General features: G+C 36.8%; 1 protein-coding gene and 1 pseudogene across 1 annotated transcript in view; both read right to left on the reverse strand.

The window, feature by feature from the left end:
- Positions 1–4,775: 4,775 nt before the first annotated feature.
- LOC148909175 (uncharacterized) lies at positions 4,776–6,377 on the reverse strand (annotated as a pseudogene).
- A 7,247-nt stretch (positions 6,378–13,624) lies between these two features.
- The window catches only part of LOC116299801 (uncharacterized), a 30,756-nt gene continuing 23,943 nt past the window's right edge, over positions 13,625–20,437 (reverse strand). Inside the window, exons 26-27 of the mRNA XM_089034034.1 lie at positions 17,660–17,828; positions 13,625–15,936 (exon numbers count right to left, since the gene is read on the reverse strand). Coding sequence (XP_088890160.1) covers positions 15,758–15,936; positions 17,660–17,828 — 348 coding nt within the window. The 3' untranslated portion in view covers positions 13,625–15,757. The remainder of the gene's footprint in view (positions 15,937–17,659; positions 17,829–20,437) is intronic.

Here is a 20,437-nt window from a genome sequence, read left to right on the forward strand (position 1 = left end):
AATTGTTTTGATGCCGTGTCTTATTTATCACGTGACAAAAATGATTGAAGGAAAAGAGATATGACAGCATTAATAAGCTTGAATGCTAGGGAATTTTAGAGTCATTGTACTACGGTCCAGTATGAAATAGAATGAACGCTGTTTATATAATATAGAACAAGATAAACGACAGAACTAATCATTTTCAGCTGATTTTTGCATAATTAGGAAGAACTTAGTAGGTCTTATTGTTTATCGTTTATGAGTCATTAAGTGCATTGTGTTGGATACAATAGTCATCAAATTTTCATTAGTCCTTTGAATTCATTGACGGTAGCGTGATATTCTCGAGAGCCTAACAGGAATAACGTAGCCATTGCGTTTCTCAAAAGTAAATTTTTTTAGGTCTTGCTTGCTTGGTTGGTTGGTTGAGTTTTGGAGTTAAAAATTCAAAATCCCCGAGCTCTATAAATTGGATTGGTAAACAAAAAACTTGTCCAAACTTGTCGAACAATAAACTCATGGCGTCAATTGGTCGTCATGGCAACTTCACAATACCTACCCGTCATTTTATGGTAATAAGTAACAAAAATAATTAAATCCTCCGCATATGATACACGTAATGCGTGACGTATTAGAACATAATTAAATCCACCGCAAATATACTCGAATCCACCGCAAAATTAGTAAATCCACCGCAAAAATCCGGCCCGTGCGGTGCGGCCTATACTAAAAAGAAACCAACTATAAAGAAACCAACTCGTACAACTGAAACTACAAATACTTTGTTGGACTTGATACTTGTTAGTGACACCTCTAAAGTTAAAGATGCTGATGTTATGGATTTTGTAATTGCCGACCACAAATTTATTTATGCTGTTTATAACCTAATTCCAAAGAAACAAAATCCTTTGTTACTGAAATCCCAAAGCTTCAAAAATACCAACTTAGATCAACTTCAAAAAGATATTGAGGATTTTCCTTGGTGGAGTTGCTCTACATTTAAAGATATAAATGATACAACTTGGGCTTGGGAACATTCATTTTTAAAAGAACATTGTTAATTCTCATGCTCCCTTCCGTGAAGTCAAGATCAAACAAGATTCTTTACCATGGGTAAATAGGGACATCAGGAAGGAAATGAATACAAGATTTAAGTTACTGAAGTCCTATAAAGGCTCCCAATGCTCAACTCATCTTTGGAATGATATAAAGAATCAAGAAATAGAGTGACCTACCTCCTTAGAAAGGCTGAATCTAAGTATTGGAGAAATAAATTCTGTGAATCCAGAAATTCAAAAGAATTCTGGAATATAGTAAAAGCCTGCACTAATAAAGTAAAGAAATCCTCTTCTGTCAGAACTCTTAAAGATAATAACAATACTGAAATATCAGATGACATTGACAAGGCAAATTTTATCAAACTCATATTTTTTACATCTATTGGTGAAAATCTGTCACGGAATGACTCCATTCCTGACGATTTTAACATGCTGAATCACATTTATAGAATTTCTCCTACCATTCAATCTACGGAAATAAATGTTATCCAGATTGCTAAAGACCTTGAGACTGGTGAAAGCCAAGAAAGCCTCTGGTCCAGACGGCATTTCATCACAAGCCTTATCCCTGATAAATCTTCTGCTGCTAATGGTCTATTTACAATCTTCCACAAAAGCTCATGTTTGAACAAATTTCCTGATATATGGAAACAAGCCAAAATTACTCCAGTTCATAAAAAAGGTTCCTTCTCTAAAGTTTCAAATTACAGGCCAATTTCTTTACTCAGCATTCCTGGAAAGCTCCTAGAAAATCAAACTTGCTCTATCATTGATAGTCATCTACAAGATTGTGGCCTTATAAAATGACTCTCTTCAGAGGACTTACTTCTCACCATGACAGAAAAGTGGAAGCTAGCTATGGACAAAGGCCTAACTGTTGGAGCTATATTTATCGACTTTAAAAAAGCTTTTGACACTGTGTCACATGAAATCCTATCCTTAAAGCTCAATGCAGTTGGCATCTCTGGTCCATTACATCAGTGGCTAATGAACTACCTACTTGATAGATATCAATATACAGAAGTAAACAACAAAAGATCTGTCCTTCTTCCTATTAAATTTGGTGTCCCTCAGAGATCCTTGCTTGGCCCAAGGCTGTATACTATCTATACTAATGACCTACCTGATCAAGTAAAAGATGGCTCTGTCATGATGTACGCTGATGACACTACAATCTACTCAATCGGGTCAAGTGTTGCCCAAGTTATTTCATCTCTAAATGGTCTTATGGTACAGATATCTAAGTGGTGCTCTTTAAATATATTGACAATCCACCCTTCCAAAACTGAAGCTATGATATTAAAAAAGCAACAGTTTATTGGTCCTTTGCAGCCTTTACACTTTGGCCCTGGCTTTGTGAAGTTTGTTAATTTCACAACCTGTCTTGGTGTTACGATTGATAACAGACTCTCTTGGCATGCACAAGTGGACGTAGTTAGAACTTCTTTTTCCAAAAAAGTTGGTGCTCTAAGAAAAATGTCACATTTACCTAAGTTAGCCCTAGAAGAAATATATTTTAAAACAATTATACGTAGTGTTACTTATGGAATATCGGTGTGTGGAAATTGTTCCCCATCACTACTTAATAGTTTAGATCATATACATGCTCTAGCATGTCGTATAATTAATCATCTTCCCTCTTCATTAGAAAGTAGTTTATGCTTGTCTCAATGTAACTGGCTTCCTATAAATTATTTATATAAGAGACGCAGACACGTTTTCACAGGGGCTGCCCCTAGCCAAATTTTGGATTTATTTTCTAAATCATCTAGATCAACGAGATTTAGTAATCAGTTAAATATCATTCGGGTAAAGTCTGAATTAGGCAGGAGTTCTTTACAATATAGGGGTCCAAATATCTGGAATTTTATAAATAAGAAAGTCAAACTTACTAATACTATCAGTAAAGAAGGGTTTAAAGCAATCTTAAGAAAGCATTCTAAAGATATTCTCCAATTTTCATTTAACAAAGAAGCTATTGTTGTTTCACATAAGAAGGATGATTTTATTTATTATTAAGCCTATTATTAAGTTTATTTTAGTATTTTATTTATTTACTATTTATTTAATTTACATATAATGTGTACACCTGCTTGTGGGGGCTCTGTCATGGGGGGATGGTGGCCTGGATTGCTTGTGTCTCCTTTCTTCCTGTGGTGGCATTCTTCCAAGTAGGTGTATGTTCAGATTTTAATTATGATTAATTTAATCTTACACCAGTCCTTTACATTTCAAATTCTTTAGATTATAGTAGTGGTTATTATATTTTATCATATTGTTATATATATATATATATAGCAGGTCCACATCAGCCGTTGGCTGTCGATGCAATATTTGTTTTAAAATTTTGTAAACCTAACCTGCTTTAACAAATAAAGGATTGATTGATTGATTGACTACTTACCCGATTCTTTCAGACGACTATATCCTAATGTACGTTGTATTATCGACTGTTCAGAAGTTTTTACTGAGACACCTAGTGCTTTGGATATTCAGGCAGCCCTATGGTCAGACTACAAACACCATTGTACAATCGAATTCCTGGTAGGCATTACACCAAATGGGATGCCTTCATATGTATCTCAGTGCTATGGGGGTAGGGCATCAGACAAATTTATAGTAAAAGACGGTGGGTTTTTAGATTGCGTGGAGCCATATGACCAGATAATGGCGGACAGAGGATTCAAGATAAGAGAGGAATTGCTAATGAAAAGTGCTTCCTTGTGTATTCCACCAAGCACAAGAGCAGGAATGCAAATGGCTGCCGCCGATGTCAGAGAAACATCAAGGATTGCGAATGTTAGAATTTATGTTGAGCAGGCAATAGGACGACTAAAACAATATCGAATTTTGAAAAATATCCTGCCAGTTAACAACTTACCTTTATGTGATGACATAGTGAAAGTTGTATGTGCACTTACATGCTTCAAAGCTCCATTGTGTGTTTGAATAACAGCACGAAATATTTTATCTTGAGTTCATTTACTTATGCACAGAATCCCAATTGGATGGGACAGGGTATTCTTGCACATTTTCAAATATACAGCTATTTAAAAAAACGTTACGGAGCCACACGTACCCACACCGCTAGGTAGCATGGGTAAAACATATCGTTTAGCTAGTAGAATTCAAGGTGTGAGAATTTTCACATATTTAACTAAACAAACTTGATCCCAAAATGCAACACAGGCTAGGACATACACTGTACATTACCAAAGCTCCCCTTGTGTATGCTTCAAATCTCATAAACAATAAATATAGTTCTGAAGTAAATATTAACAAATAACTGGTAACATGTATGTTAGTGCAAATATTTAAATAGATGTAACATTGGTATTAATAAAGTATACTAAATCGACAAGCTTCAACAGAGTGCAAAAAGTAGAGTACAAACACTAAAATTGTGCAACACGTTGCACTATTTAGTAGTAAAAAGTGCGGATTAAAAGATATAGATTTAGCATAATTTAGCAGAATTTAGTGGTATTTATGTTGCACACTTAAAGTGTTTGTACTCTATATGTTTGAAAGGTTGATAAACTCTAAAATTGTACTATTTAGATATTACAATCTTTTGCTTTCTTTTGTTTCCCTAAAACTAAATAGTACTAAATTACACTTAATCTTTCACACATTAAATATTTGCACCCTACTTGTAATTTATGCCATGTATTGAATAATGGTCCAATGATTTTCTATCGTGTTATAATATCCGGTTGTTGTCAGAATTTGCATCTATGTGCACATTTCATCTGCCATGAGATCTGCAAGGCAAGCACTACAAAGCCACTCTTGGTCCTCATTAACGTTCGAGACACACCTTATGTGAAACCATGCAGCACACTTGTCACAGCAAACACTGTTTTCAGGGGAGCCATCAGGGAGCTCTTCACCCTCCAATACCACTTTCTCACATATTGCACAAAAATAGATAGTGCGGAGTCCAAGCAGAACCTTGACCATGTATGACTTGAAAAAACATAAAGTTTTAACAGTGCATTAACCCAAAAGCTAGCATCCAACTCAATAAGTTCAATGTGCAACTCCTTAAGTGTCCAAACCACAAAGTAACACTTAGGGATAGCAGTGACACGCATTTGCCCTATGAGTGGTAATAATACTTATGGTCTCTTTTAAGTTGTATCATGTTCTTCTTTTCTTCAAGAAAATCGGTTTCTTTCCAGCTGTCTTTAACAGATGAGCTCCGGATACTGTATGGACACTTAATCTTGATTACTGCTTTTCCGCAACAAGAACATGTCATTAAACCATCTGGGCTTGCAGCAATGAATGGTTTTGCGTTTAACACATGTAAGCCAGTTTTTGCTATTTTGCAGTTTCTGTGCTTTGCAAGAGCAATGGCATGAAAATCGTGAAGGGCTTTGTCTTCATTCTGCCTCCCCCATTTTATTGCTGGGACATGGTCTAAATTGTCAGTGCCATATAGCAACTTTGCAGTCAATGGGGTTGTCTTTGGCTTGACTCTTCCACTTGCTCTAGCCAAGGAATCAACTTTAGAGCATACATCTTTGAAGTTTGAAGCAACAATTCTTCCCTTTCTGTGATTTGTCCACAATTCTGAACTCGATTGCCATTTTGTTTCCTTTTCAATGTCACTTACTTCCGCAGCAGTTAATGGCAGTGTTGCAAGAAATCCGTGTATTTTTTCTTGCTCAGTTTGTTCACTCTTTAGGGTACTGCTGTATTTCTTAGCATACTCAGTAATGTACAACTTTTCTCTTGGTTGACTGTGCAAGTGTGACTCAACACTCTTAAACACTTGTGCAGATGGGCAAATTTGTTTCAGTTGCGCTGGTGCCTGCAATGCAACTGCACTATCCACACACGACACTACCTGTTCTCTTCAAAGCAACCCACACTTCATGCGGATCTTGCCGTATACGATAGGAGGGAGTAACCACACTCTTCAAAACACAGTTCTCGCCCTTGTTTTTGGAAAAATAAATTGGTCCAACAAAGTTGCTTCTCCAATAGGAGAATGCCTTTTGATCTTTGTACTTTCCTATATATGTTGTATCAAATTCCTTGTGGGAAAGAATGAATGAGAAAATCTTCCCTAAATCAACATTGGGCCATTTTGTCATGTCGTCCAACCATTCAGTGGTAGATTTGGGATCATCCAGGTCATGGCTGGCAAGGCGGCTGCGGTATTCTGCCAACAGGCTGCTATTGTGCTGTTCATTGGAAAGCTTGATGGGCACATTTTGCTCACATTTTGCTTTCAACTTTTCTTCCAGAAGTCTGGATACCTCCGATGTTCAAGTAATCCTTCAAGGATCCCAGAGATAGATCCAGAAAATCCTCATACGTCTCCATCTAAACACAGCAAAAAACATTTAGTGATTTTAGTTTATACAAAACAGGATTCATACATGTAGCTACATGAAAACTTAACTTGTCAGAAAACTTAATCCTGAGTGAGAAGAAACTAAAATGTTATAGCTATTTCGGCTAATAACAGTAGATTTTGTACTTAAACAAGCCAATATTGAGAGTGCCAAAAGTGATGCGTAGTCCATGTGCTCAAGTTAGGCATTTAAGCTTTTTGTTTGACTCGTGTTGTTTCACTTGTGAGAGTAGTATTTTATAGTGGTCAAACATTTCCCCAAAAAACGGTTAAATATCCACTCTGGCTGCCCCTTTTTCGTGAAATGTCAAACAAATACACTTACACTCACTTATAACATTAGTTTTTGTTCTAGAATAAGCGCAGTGAGAGCACAATTACAGAACCAACATTGATTTGTGTATTCCATGCGCTTGAAGCTTTTAATTATAAACATTGCTCCAAAAGCGGCGAAAATTCCACTTTAGCTGCCCGTTAAAAATTAAAAAGTCAAGGAAATACACTTACCTCAAATGTCCGTGGTATTCAGAATCGAAGGAAACGATAAACGTGCTAAAAATGACGAAAAATGTGAGTCGAATTCCTCGAGTGCAAATTTCTCTGTTAATTGTATGGGGCTTAGCGACCGTGCCTACTCGCCCCATGTTCGCCCAGATAATCCAAAATGGCGGTGGAAACCGTGATAAGGCCTATTAATGATGATGCAATTTCTCCTGAAGGAGCTACCGGGGAGAAAGAAAGGTGCAGTCAATGGCAGTAACGGTGGCCACCGGAAAAGACAGGTACAGTAGTGGACACATTTACACAGGGACACAGGGACACAGGACAGGGACACAGGGACACATGGACACAGGGTACACAGGGACACAGGGACACAGGGACACAGGACACAGGGACACAGGGACACCAGGACACAGGACACAGGGACACAGGGAAACAGGACACAGGACACAGGGACACATTTACACATTACACAGGACACACAGGTAACATACACAGGACACATACACATTACACATTACACAGGGACACATTACACATGACACACACATTACACATTACACATTACACATTTACACATTTACACATTTACACTTTACACATACACATTTACACATTTACACATTTACCACATTTACACATTACACATTTACACATTACACATATCACATTTACACATTTACACATTTACAATTTACACATTTACACACTTAGACTAAAAGAAATATCAGGTGCTTCCTCGAACGTTCTCTCCATTCAAACAAACGCATGAATACCATTCTCCATCTTGATCCTCACTAACTGGTCGAGACATTCTCGATTTTTCGATTCACAAGTGTGAATTTTGCACATTTAAAGTTCAGGCTGACGCACACGAGTCAAAGAATACATAATGAAACACATGATATTTCTTTTAGTCTATTTGTCTAAATGTCTAATTGTGTAATTGTCTAAATGTCTTTTTTCGGTGAACAACGTTAATGACATTGACTGTATCTAAATCAAATAGTTCCTTGTTGGTTGTTGTTACATTCATGATAATTTGTCTTATCAACTATAGACTTAATACATATGTTCCGAGCTTTCGGCCTACTCGGCCATCCTCAGGGAAATGAAAAACGTTACATATTGACAAAGAAAAACGCGATCAAACCATGGCATATGTGCGCGCGCATTAAATTAAACAAATTCGCGCGCGCTTAGGAAAAAAAATAAAACAAATTAATTTATTAATTAAAAAGAAATAAATGAATAAAATAATAATAATAATGATAATAATAATAATACTAATAATGATAATAATAATAATAATAATGATAATAATAATAATAATAATAATAATGATAATAATAATAATAATAATTTAATGCGCGCGCACATATGCCATGGTTTGATCGCGTTTTTCTTTGTCAATATGTAACGTTTTTCATTTCCCTGAGGATGATGTCGTGGTGTCGTGGATTCTGCGGTTTCTTAATCGACCAACAACCCAATATGATAGGAATTCAGGTTAGATCATGCTTAACACTGTCTACTGATGCCCCCAAACATCCACTCAGTATTTAAGCTTCATTAGGAAATCGGGACGAAAATTTCAAGTAGGTTCGTATGAACATCACTAGGTGCTAGGGTTTGAAGAAATTTCAAAATGATCAAAAAACGTGCATCTTCATGAAAAACTGCAATATCTTTCCACCGTTTTAATGTAGTGCCACCGAATTCAAGCACATTCAGTCGAGATAACTGTACTAGATGTCCTCAAAATTTCAAAAATATTGAACAGATTTTGAGTTAGAAGAATTTTCTTGGCCAAAGTTGTAAAAATTTGCGTAACCGAAAAGTAGCTGTTTTGAGCAAATCTAACCATTCCAAGCGAATAATGATAACTTCTTAAAAAACATTGCGGATAAGAATGCATTTTATACCAATTGTTAAGAGGTTTCTTCCGCACACTACACCAAAAGTGGAGGATAAAATGATATAATTCTAGGAAGTTATAATTTTTTATATGTACCGCTGTAAAATGCCGCTCAAATGACAAAAGGGATAGTCAGGTTAAGTAGTGTTTAAAAAACGAGTAGGAGTATTTTATCAGGTATAAAAGCACGAGGCGTAGCCGAGTGCTTTTATACCTGATAAAACACGATCTACGAGTTTTTTGAACTGCTTAAAACACTCATGAACAAGTTATAAGATTTTGGTTCAACTGGAGCCACCATACACGTCACGAACATGGATTTTTATACTTCGATAAAGATTTGACGTCACGGGCATGCGCAACCAAATTCAATAGAAGCTCCCACACGTTGGATATTGCGTGCCAAGGCAAAGACAGGCACGTTAGTCAAAGATCATTAGGGTTGACTATGACCTTGATGAAGCTCTATGTCTTCATCTAAACTTGGATGTATACTTCATCCCTGATGAAGTCATCCTCATAGTATTCGAGTGGTCTTTATATAAAGATCACATGAATACTAATGAAGAGGACTTTATCGGGTATAAATGTTCATGCACGTGACGTGTATGGTGGCTCCAATTGGACCATAAGCTTATGAATTTTTAATGAGTGTTTTAAGTACTGTTTAATAAACGAGCAGGAGTGTATTATCGGGTATAAAACACGAGGCGTAGCCGAGTGGTTTTAGACCCGATAAAACACGATCTGCGAGTTTATTAAACGGCTTAAAAAACTCCTGATGTATGTTCTCATACTGTACCGAATTCTTTACGAAACGAACCAACTTTGATAGAGAAAATCCAAGTTAAAGTTTATGCAAATGAAGACGAATCTATATCAGATATAAAACCTCCTTCATGGTCATGATTTCTATTGTGTTTCCTTCATGAATTATTAATGTGTTTTTTAAGTTGGAATAAAGTTTTCTCCAGGTTCCATTTCGTTCGCGAAACTCAATCTCTTGCCATAAATGGAAACAATTCGGTGAATCCTAATACACAATTGAGCCGCTTTCACTATTTTGCTTACTTGGAATTTTTAATCTCCGATATTAAAATGTTACAAAAGGGAACATCACCGAAAAACACCGAAAATATAGCTCCTTCTCTGGGACTTTTTTGTTATTCTTATTGATGTAGAAATCGATTATACGCATCACCAACTTGTTAGATAGTTGGTAAGAGTGTAGAATGATGCCTTGTTTTTGGGAATACGGCGTTTCTCCCTTGTTTTATCTGTAAGCATTTAGATACATTATTCGCACGTTTTTGCTTTCATATGTTAGTAATCTTTAATATGTAAAAAATTAAAGCTACTTCTAATAGTAACATCAGTTCATTATTTTTATCATTGCATTCGTTTAAATCGTTTCATTATTGCATTAGCGCATTTACGTAAGAGCCTCATCGCTTTTATATGACTAGAAAAACGAAGGATGTTTGACACAGTCGTGAGTTTTGAATTTTAATACATTTTATTGCTAAATAACCTTGCTTTACAAACTCAAGGCAGTTAAGGTGCTGACACACGGTGAAACATTGCATGCAGCATTACACGCAAAAGGACTGTCGTAGCGTGTGTCTACCACAAACTTGTTGCACGCAACATTGCATGCAACAAATCTGAAGTTGAATCTCGCTAGTCTACTCTTGCAACATTGCGCGCAACAAATTTCATCATGTGAACATGTCTGCAACATAAATTGCAATTTTTTGAAACTTAAAGCGAAACAGCTTGCACCAAATTTATGATTGCGGACCAAATAACTTAACATAGCAGGCTGACACAAGCGATGTTGCATGATTTTATTCCAATGACACTCCGATTCAAATTTGCTGCTTGCTGATGTTGAGTGCAATGTTGCACCGTGTTTCAGCAACTTAAACGCCATTGAAATCTTGATAATAACATAAAGGCCATAACTATAATAAGTATAGCTGAAGCTACTTGCACTACTTCAATCGTTCGTTGCATTGCACTGTGTAAGAATACCATTAAACGTCAAGCAAACAAAACACAACTGAACAGTGGGTATCACCAGCACTAATAACGACTTCTAAAGTAATGTAAAACTTAGTTAAGAAGTAGGATAGAGGCCAAACTACTTTGTGGCTGTATTTATTTCGATAAAAATATTGTAGTTTTTAGTCAAAACTCTGTGCATGGGCAATTAGTGTAAGATATTTGTTATCAGTTTCAAAGAACATCATATCAACACAAGACTTCGTAAAAGGTTACATTAGGCAACTATTACAGCGAGTGGTTGTAATATTATTTTTTAAATCGATTTTAATCCCGGAAAAACATTTCCTAAAAAGAAAACAGTACGATAATGGTGTTCTCTAAGCATTCTGATCCACCATATTGCACTGTTTATTTAAAAAGAATAAAGAGGAATGACAAAAAATTGAAGCCAAATATGAAGTTACATAAGGGAACTATCGAAGTAACTGGTTTTAGTACACTTTTTATAATCGATTTTTACCCCCAAAAACCTTTCTCAGAAGGTGAACAGCCATGGTAATACTCTTCAAAAAGCATCTCGATTTACCATATCACCTTTATTATATGAAATAAATAAAAAGAAATGACAGAAAATTGAAGCCGAATGTGGAGTTACATAAGGGAACGCCTTGAGTTACAAAAGGGAACCTCCGGTTACATTAGGGAACGTGTCAGGTTACATTGGGGAACATCAGGTTACATTAGGGAACTCTTGAAGTTACATTAGGGATCGCGATCCCTTTTGTAACCGCAATGAGTTACAAAAGGGATCAAATGTTACAAAAGGGAGCGTGTCAAGTTACATTAGGGCCCCATGAATCTAACTATCTATCTATCTATCTATCTATCTATCTATCTATCTATCTATCTATCTATCTATCTATCTATCTATCTATCTATCTATCTATCTATCTATCTATCTATCTATCTATATCTAGCTCTAGGGCTGCGTTCATAATGTATGGCGTGGGGGGCAGGTGAAATTAAGGGGGGGCCAGGAAAATTTTGGTAGGAAAAAGGGGGAAGGGCAAATTTTTATCAGAAAAATGGGAAGACGCACAATTTTTGGAAGAACTTACAAGCCTTGCTTAGGGGGGATCGTAATTTTTTGCATGAATTTAATGGGGGGGGATTTAAGAATTATTCTGGACATTTCAAATTTTCACCTGCCCCCTATCCCTCTGCCATACATTATGAACGCAGCCTAGGATGCTAGCCATATAACTCTTTCAAGGCACTATAGATAAAAAACTACCGGCGAGTGGTTAAGTCAATCTGGGTCTTTTAGAAATCACTCTACTTGATTTGAAGAACTTGACTGTGACTGTGACGTTAACCCAGGCTTTTGAGTGTATTTGTTAATACTAAACATAGCCATTATGAGACATCAGATTTAGCTCGAGTATAATAATGATTCTTTTTAAAAACTGTTTGTATGAACCACTCAACATTTATATATTTAATGAAGCCTTTGGTGACGTCACAGTCAGTAACATATTGGAAGCATGAACCTTCATAACTTAAAGACGCAACATTCAAATGAAGAAATATTTCACCATTCAACTATTCGCCTTATGTAGAATCAATACTGAAAGTATTGTATCAGGGGTTAGGTGCAATTCAAATTGTGTGAGGTCTTCTTAATTTGCACAAGCAGAGGGTACAATGGGTAATTTTTCATCATTTTCAGTTTATTGAAAGTGTTCCTGTGTCGTTTTCTATTAGCAAACGTATATCTGTTCTCTTGCTGATGTATCTTGCTTGAAGCATCTGTTCAGGAAATTTTGAACGGTGGTTAGTTCGGGTTCTGCAGCACCATAAACAAGAAGACCATAAGAAACTGTAAAGAGTACCAATTTGAATAGCAGTTCAATGTCCCTTTGATCGAATTCTTCCTTGCGGAGTACCCTCAACACATGCAGGCATTGATTTGCCTCGGACGAGCTTATAATGGACATGAGACGAGAATCTGGCGTCATTTTGAAATGTTTCTTCAATAATTGATAGTTCATTACACTGTGGTACACCCAAAATAGGAGGAAAGATATCGGAATGTCCTTTCTTTTGGAAAATCAATCCGTTCAAAAGGTCGTTCATAAAGATGTTAAATTAATAGATGAGGTCCACTGACGTTCGCTTGGAACATCCTACGTGAAGTCAGCCTTAGCACGTTCTACTACCACAATGTGATATCAGCTATATCTGTTTGTGTAAGGAGTATATTACTATACTAACCAACATGGATGCGGTGCCGGTATTTTTGCTTTATGATCAGCTGCTGCTTTCAATTTGCATGATACTTTTACTCATGCAGTTCTTGAGCTGAGTCGGAAATAGACTGAGATGGATGGTGAAAGGGGATGGTAACACCTGTAGAGAGCGACGTTTGAGTGGATCGTTCTTGGTGTGGGGATACAGTTGGAGAAAGGTAGAGAGGGAATACCATTCAATAATAAAGAAAGACCCTCTAGAGAATTGCCCATTGGTAGGTAAAGCGAGATCACGTTTTCTTCACTTGCTACTTAACAAATATAATATCTGCAGGAAAACTTTAAGTCTGCGTGTAGTTGAAAGTGAAAAGCGCTCGTCTGTCATAAGTATCTATCACAAGCCAAGCAAAAGAAACCTCCCAATAACTTTGCTCATCTGACGCGCTTCTGACTCGCAGTCGCCAGTGAAAACCAGCCTAAAGTAATCAGACACCTTTTGCTATGTATATAATACTCAGAAATAAAAATATCGATGCTGATATGAAGTGAATGTTTTTTATTTACTTTGTTTAAACACTAATGTAAATGTGGTTAATCGATTACGTTGGGTTGTGAGCATATGCAGTAGAGGTTTACAAAGTCTATTGCAGGCAGCCATGTTGGATGACGTCAGCGTGATCTCTTTCCCCCGAAAAATTGATTTTATTCTCATTTTAAAATGATTTTATCCAGTATTGCTGCCTTCACTTGGTCTTGCAAACCCTTCATACATAAAATATATATTTGCATAAAAGTGGGCAGAGAATTATATAGGATTTTCAAACGTTAATTCAGTCTATAGTAGCTGAAAGCGGACATCAGAGTTGCTAAAAACACTGATGGAGTGAATAGATTAACAGAGTTATACATTCTATCGTTGCAAAGAATCAGTGTTGAGTATTATGTATTGTATGCTGATAATTAGACTGAATGCAAGAAAGTCTGGGATGAGAGGCTCGTTGAAATCAGTGCAGAGACTGACTGGATCCTGGAAACAAAATTATGGTGATATATTCCATATAAGTCTGCCGTACATCAACTCAATGATTGGTTCTTCCAGGGAGGTCTAACTCTCGTTCTTCGATAGACTTTATAATTTTCTCAATAAATGTTGAGATACACTAGGCAAGCATTAAGTCGCGGGGATACTACGTAAGATTAGGTCGCAGGGACAATTTCATCTTGATGTGACAAAATGATTTTTGTGTCATCTCGTCGTCGCGACAGAATTTTGTCCTTGCGACACGTTCCGCAAAATGAAACTTTTACGTGCGTCAGGTCGCGGAACTAAATTCCTATTACAACCCCGCCTAACAACATAAAAATGAATCAATGAAATCCTATTTTCAGGATTTGCCATGAAATATAGAATACTTGGTGTTGAATTAACAAGTGACTTATCTAATGAGCAATACACATGGTACGGAATTATCATTTGTACCAAGCTGAGTTAGATCACAATACAATATGTTATCAAAAAGGGGAAAAAATGGAAGTTTTCCTCTCTCCGATTGAGTGTTGCATGTGTGTCCTAGATAATGAATGTAATTAGACTGATTACGATTCTCGTTTTTCCTTCCGCAAAACGGCAAACGTGACCACGTTTTCATCGTTTCCCTGTATTTCACTTTACCTTTTAAGCCTTCTCACCAAAGACGAATGTTCTTTTTTATATATATCTACTACTCGGAGATTTTTGCGATTCCTTTTTACTAATTTTAAAGAAGACTTTTTTAATGGTCAACTAACGTTTCACTTTTGCCGTAAACGAGAATCTTAAACTCTCTATTGTAGTGCATGCATGTGGAGCGAATCACAAGAAAAAGACCCTTATGCGGAAAGTGATGGATGTAAAATACAGCTGTGCCAATCAAAAAAGGCTTGTAAAGGTTTTGTAGTATGTTGCATACCGGACCTGCAGTGTGGGCGTTAAAAATTTAATAACCGAAAGGTCATAAAGTCACATTTAATCTCAGTCACATGCCCAATCCATCCAATCCATTCTAGTCACATTTAACCAAATCCAGTGACATTTAACTCACTCCAGTCGCAATTCCAACCCATTCCAGTGACATCCAATCCTTTCCAGTGACATCCAACCCATTCCAATCACATCAAATCCATCTCAGTCACACCAAGTTCATCTTAGTTACACCCGATCCATCTCAGTCACATCAAATCCATTCAGTCACACCCAATCCATCCCAATCACGTCAAAACGGATCTGGGCAACATCTTAGCAATCTCAATGACATAAAAAAATTAATAAGAATTTTTTTCTGCGCTTTGTCTGAACGTTTTCCCAGCATAATTTGTTTCGTGCTGACATTATTTAAATACAAACAACAAACCCTTTGCCAACCTTAAAAATTTTGAGCTTAGTTTGTACTGGTAAAAAATAGTGTTATATAGTATTGCCGTGTGTGAAAAATTATAAAGACTAGCTCAAAAATGTCAGCAAGCAAACAATCTTATTCATTCTGAACTGGCCACGGTTTCAAAATAACAAGGTTTAATCAGCATAAAACCGAGTCGAGGCAAGGCATAAAACGCGTAAAAAATAACAAGGTTTTAATTGAAACCGTGTCGGTGTAAACAGGGCCTAAACAGCTTGCTAAATTCACTTTATCGTGATTTATGTAAACAAATTTTTCAGAGTTTTGATAGTGCCTTTTTCGTTTATCTTTTCGTATTTTTTGAACCAGCGTATCAGCTGCTGCTTGTGTCTTTCTCGCAGTTGTTGCTCAATTTTCTTCATGTTGTCGACAAACTCTTGGATGTCCCTCTTCAGTTCGTCTAGTGTCTCGAGTTTTTCTGAGAAACCATCAAAACCGTTAATAACCCTTCTTGACATTCACGAATCCTAGTGTCAATCCTATACCCCCCTCACCTATACCCTTTTCCTCCGCCCCAGTATTAACTATCCTTGGCATGAATTAGCTAACACTTATGTACTGCAACACAAAACCTAGTGTCATTCCTATATTAACCATATGTAGATGATGGCTAGTAAACACTAGCGTGGACTGCGTCGGTGTTTCTAATAAAACAGTTATCGTAGAATGATAAGTTATACACCGTAGTGAAAATAGTAACTGACGTTTCGGACGTTAGTCCTTCGTCGGAGTCAAACATTGACTCCGACGAAGGACTAACGTCCGAAACGTCAGTTACTATTTTCACTACGGTGTATAACTTATCATTCTACGATAACTGTTATATTAAACATACATGACGACACGACACAGGGAGCCCGGCTTGGTGATGCTAAATCGGTAAAACGATCACGTTCCATATGTTGATGACATTAAATAATAATCGTAACTCAATTCACCCATATACAAACGTAATACAACTTGTAATGCAATAGTGTTAGACACTTAGCCGTTACGTATTTGAATTTGAATTTATTCCTTGCGGTATTAAGTTACGCGTTACAAACACTGGTGTTCTATAACGTAGTGACCGTTTGTATATGGGTGTATTGAGTTACGATTATTATGTAATGTCATCAAAATATGAAACGTGATCGTTTTACCGATTTAGCATCACCAAGCCGTGCTCCCTGTGGACACGAGTGAAAAAAAACGTCTGCGCATGCTCTGAATCCGTATGTAAATTAACCAAAACCTATGTACATTCGACTTTCAAACATGCCTGATAAATTGGACTTCATAAAATGCCATGCATAGTGTCCATGATTGAAACTTAAAGTGCTACTATGACGAAAATCGCTCAAACTTGAATTCAGCTGAAACTTTTTAAGAATACTCTTTAAAGGTCCAATAATCACTGTATGAAGTGTTTTCTCGATATTCAGGACGAAAGTATGATATTTTTACGATTATTTTTTGGAGTCTGTGACGTTATACACTCAACATCAAACATTGCTACATATATTTCTTTGTATATAAATCCTTAATTTATTTTATTCCTATGAAGCCCAAAGGGTGGCTAATGTGCTTATTTCACATTGCTTGTGACTATAATTTATATTTTGGGGATGTTTGGGTATTTCTTTCTCCCTTTACTACTGATATTTTGATCATAAACTACAAAGAAATGTATGGAGCGATGTTCGATGTTGAGTGTATGACGTCACAGACTTCAAAAAATAATCGTAAAAATATTATACTTTCGTCCTGAATATCGAGAAAACACTTCATACAGTGATTATTGGACCTTTAAAGAGTATTCTTAGGAAGTTTCAGCTGAATCCAAGTTTGAGCGATTTTCGTCATAGTAGCACTTTAAGGCTAATTCTTTCATCTTGTGTTTGTTAATACAGTATCTTGGTCTGACAAAAATATGATTACGTTTTTTTTTATACTTGGAGAAAACAAGCGTTTTTTTTTCTCACTCAAACTCTTCAAAATTCTTAGAAACAAGCCAAAATTTACGCATGCGCAAACGTCTATCTCTAGTGTCATACTTGACTTGGACCATCGCCTGATGACATCGTGCACGCATCCCAGCACAATCAAGATGGGAAATGTGTCATTCCTCTTCCCTCTTCTCCCCTCCCCTCTCTACTAACCATCCTTGACTTTAGTCATCTTTCGCCTGATAAACTCGTACACGCAACCCAGCATCATCAAGAATAACCAAAATCCCAGCAACGTGAACAAGGTATAGTTGAACGAATTGGTGTTTGCTGTGAACAGACCAGAACTGTACTCGACTGTCCTTGGAAGATCCTCGGGTGGCTACAACACAAACACGCGCGTTAACAAAATGCAAAATACAGCTATTTTGAAAATAATAATTGTTGAAGGTTTTGTTGCATGTAGCTTGTGGGACGCTGCATCTTGCATATTCTTTGTTGTTTACTTAGCTTGAATGTATTTAACTCATTTGTAAGCAAAATCACAAAAAAAGAAGAAAAATGACCGTAAAAACGCGCAGACGAGGTTTAGGAAAATTGCATATCGTAGTTAGCTTTTGCTATTAACATTGCCCTTAGTGCAATTCAAAAACAATACCTTAACCATACTTTTTTTGAAATAGCGGTATAAGAAAACTGTTAATTGTTGCTAAGAAAAGGGGAACAAAGTTATCATATGACTTTACCCTAGCCCTATCCCCTGGTGATTTTGCGACAAAATTAAGGACCAAACGAAGATCGAGGGAATTAATATACCTACTTATGGTCTATCACAAATCCTGCGTTTGATTTTTCAATATTTCAAGCTAATTTCAAAATTTGTTCTATCCTGAGCGATTATTAGGTTTATACTAAAACAAATAGACCTTACGTTTTTTATGGTCTACGAGTCAATAGCCTATTCGGCCTCATGCCGGACTTTCGACTCGTAGACTAAGAGAGCGATAGTTCTAACTGTCAGAGGGAATTAAACTAGTAAAAGGCTATGTGTGAGTTTTTGTGCTGGGCCTATGGGCCCAGTACATTTGTTTTTGGTGAGTTAGGTATGATCGGAATTTAGTGTTACGAATGCCATTGGTGGACCTCGTCATGACGTGAAACACGAGTTGAAAATGCATGTTGAGATCTGTAAGATCGGGACACGGAGGAGGTGAAAGAGGTTGAACATATGTGATAAGAATGCCTTAATCCAACTTACTTTAAACTTAATTTGGTAGTTCTAAGCAGATAATTAGAAACTGGAGCTAAATTAGAAACTTTAAGTGCGATTTTTGTTTTTTGATACAACTCGAATTAGTTACGTAAACAAAAGATTATAAATGGACAGGCCAGGAATTTCTACTGCGTCATTGATGTAAAATAGTACTCGCACGAGTTTTATATTATTTTATTAGCAAAAAAATGATATTAGGTTTGATTAGCAAAACATATTTATTTCTAGTCGAATATTTTCATGACAAAAACGTATTTCATGCCTTAAGCTTGAATGTGGGCGGGCCAGGAATTGCTACTGCGTCATTGATCTAAAATAGTACTATTGGTATTTACTAAAACAAGGAACGACCTAAAACCACCTGAAACGACCTGGAACCATCTTGAAACCACCTGAAACCAGCCAAAACATTGAATCTCCATCGAGTTTGTCGTCCAGTTTGCGTATTTTATTGACTTTTATCGATCGATCGAGTGTTTGTTTTCCTTGGAAGGGATGTACTTCATGGTAGAATGTCATATAGTCGCTCATACGTATAGTCCCATAGAAGTATTCCACACTTATACCTCACTTTTCCCTTGCTATGATTACCTGTTCCTAGCTATGATCCACCGTCCCTACCTATGATCAACTGTTCCTAGCTATGATCAACTGTCACTAGCTATGATCAACTATCCCTTAGCTATGATCAACTATCCCTAGCTATGTTCAACTATCTCTTGCTATTTTCAACTGCTCCTAGCTGTCATCAACTGTCCCTAGCTGTTTTCAACTATCCCTAGCTGTCATCAACTGTCCCTATCTATGATTACAATTTGAACATTTTTTTACTTACTTTAACGTGTAAATTTGTTTAACTTAACATTGGCCTATCTAGGGGGCTCAGGGGTGCCTGTGACCCCATTTTCAAAGCCAAAGATAAATCATCTGACCGTTATGTGATATGATGTCATAGTGACAATTTGGTATGTTGTGACCCCCACGCCCCCCCCCCCCCCCCCTCCACATGACAGATCCTGGATAAGCCCCTGCTTAACGTAATTCAGCCATGTTGCCTGCAAGTTTTTAAGTTCATTAAACTATATAAGGGGAAGTTAATCTATATATAGGTACAGGAAACCATTAGTAGAGAATGGTGAAAATAGCTAGGGATAGTTGATCATAGCTAGTGACAGTTGATCATAGCTAGGAACAGTTGATCATAGGTAGGGACGGTTGATCATAGCTAGGAAAAGGTAATCGTAGCGAGGGAGAGGTGAGGTATAAGTGTGGAATATTTCTATGGGAGAGTATACGTAGCGACTATATGACATTCTACCATGAAATACATCCCTTCCAAGGAAAACAAACACTGGAGCGATCGATAAAAGTCAATAAAATACAAACTCGATGGAGATTCAATGTTTTGGCTGGTTTCAGGTGGTTTCAAGATGGTTTCAGGTGGTTTCAGGCCGTTCCTTGTTTTAGTAACAGTACCCGCACGAGTTATATGTTATTGTATTAACTAAAGTAATGATTTTTGTTTTGGTTAGCTAAACGTATCTATTTCTAGTCGAATATTTTTATGAAAAAGGGATTTTCATGCCGAAACCTTCAACGAGTGGGTGGACGAGGAATTTACTGCGTCATAATTTACATAAAAGAGTACTCACACGAGTTTTGTATTAGTTTATTTATAGTTCCTTTCACGTTTTCCGACGCCATATTGTTTGGGGGGG

This window comes from Actinia tenebrosa, unplaced genomic scaffold (genome assembly GCF_029948245.1).
Source record: "Actinia tenebrosa isolate PJP-AT-01 unplaced genomic scaffold, QUT_ActTen_1.0 PGA_scaffold2__45_contigs__length_23673736, whole genome shotgun sequence".
Taxonomy (NCBI): Eukaryota; Metazoa; Cnidaria; class Anthozoa; order Actiniaria; family Actiniidae; genus Actinia; species Actinia tenebrosa.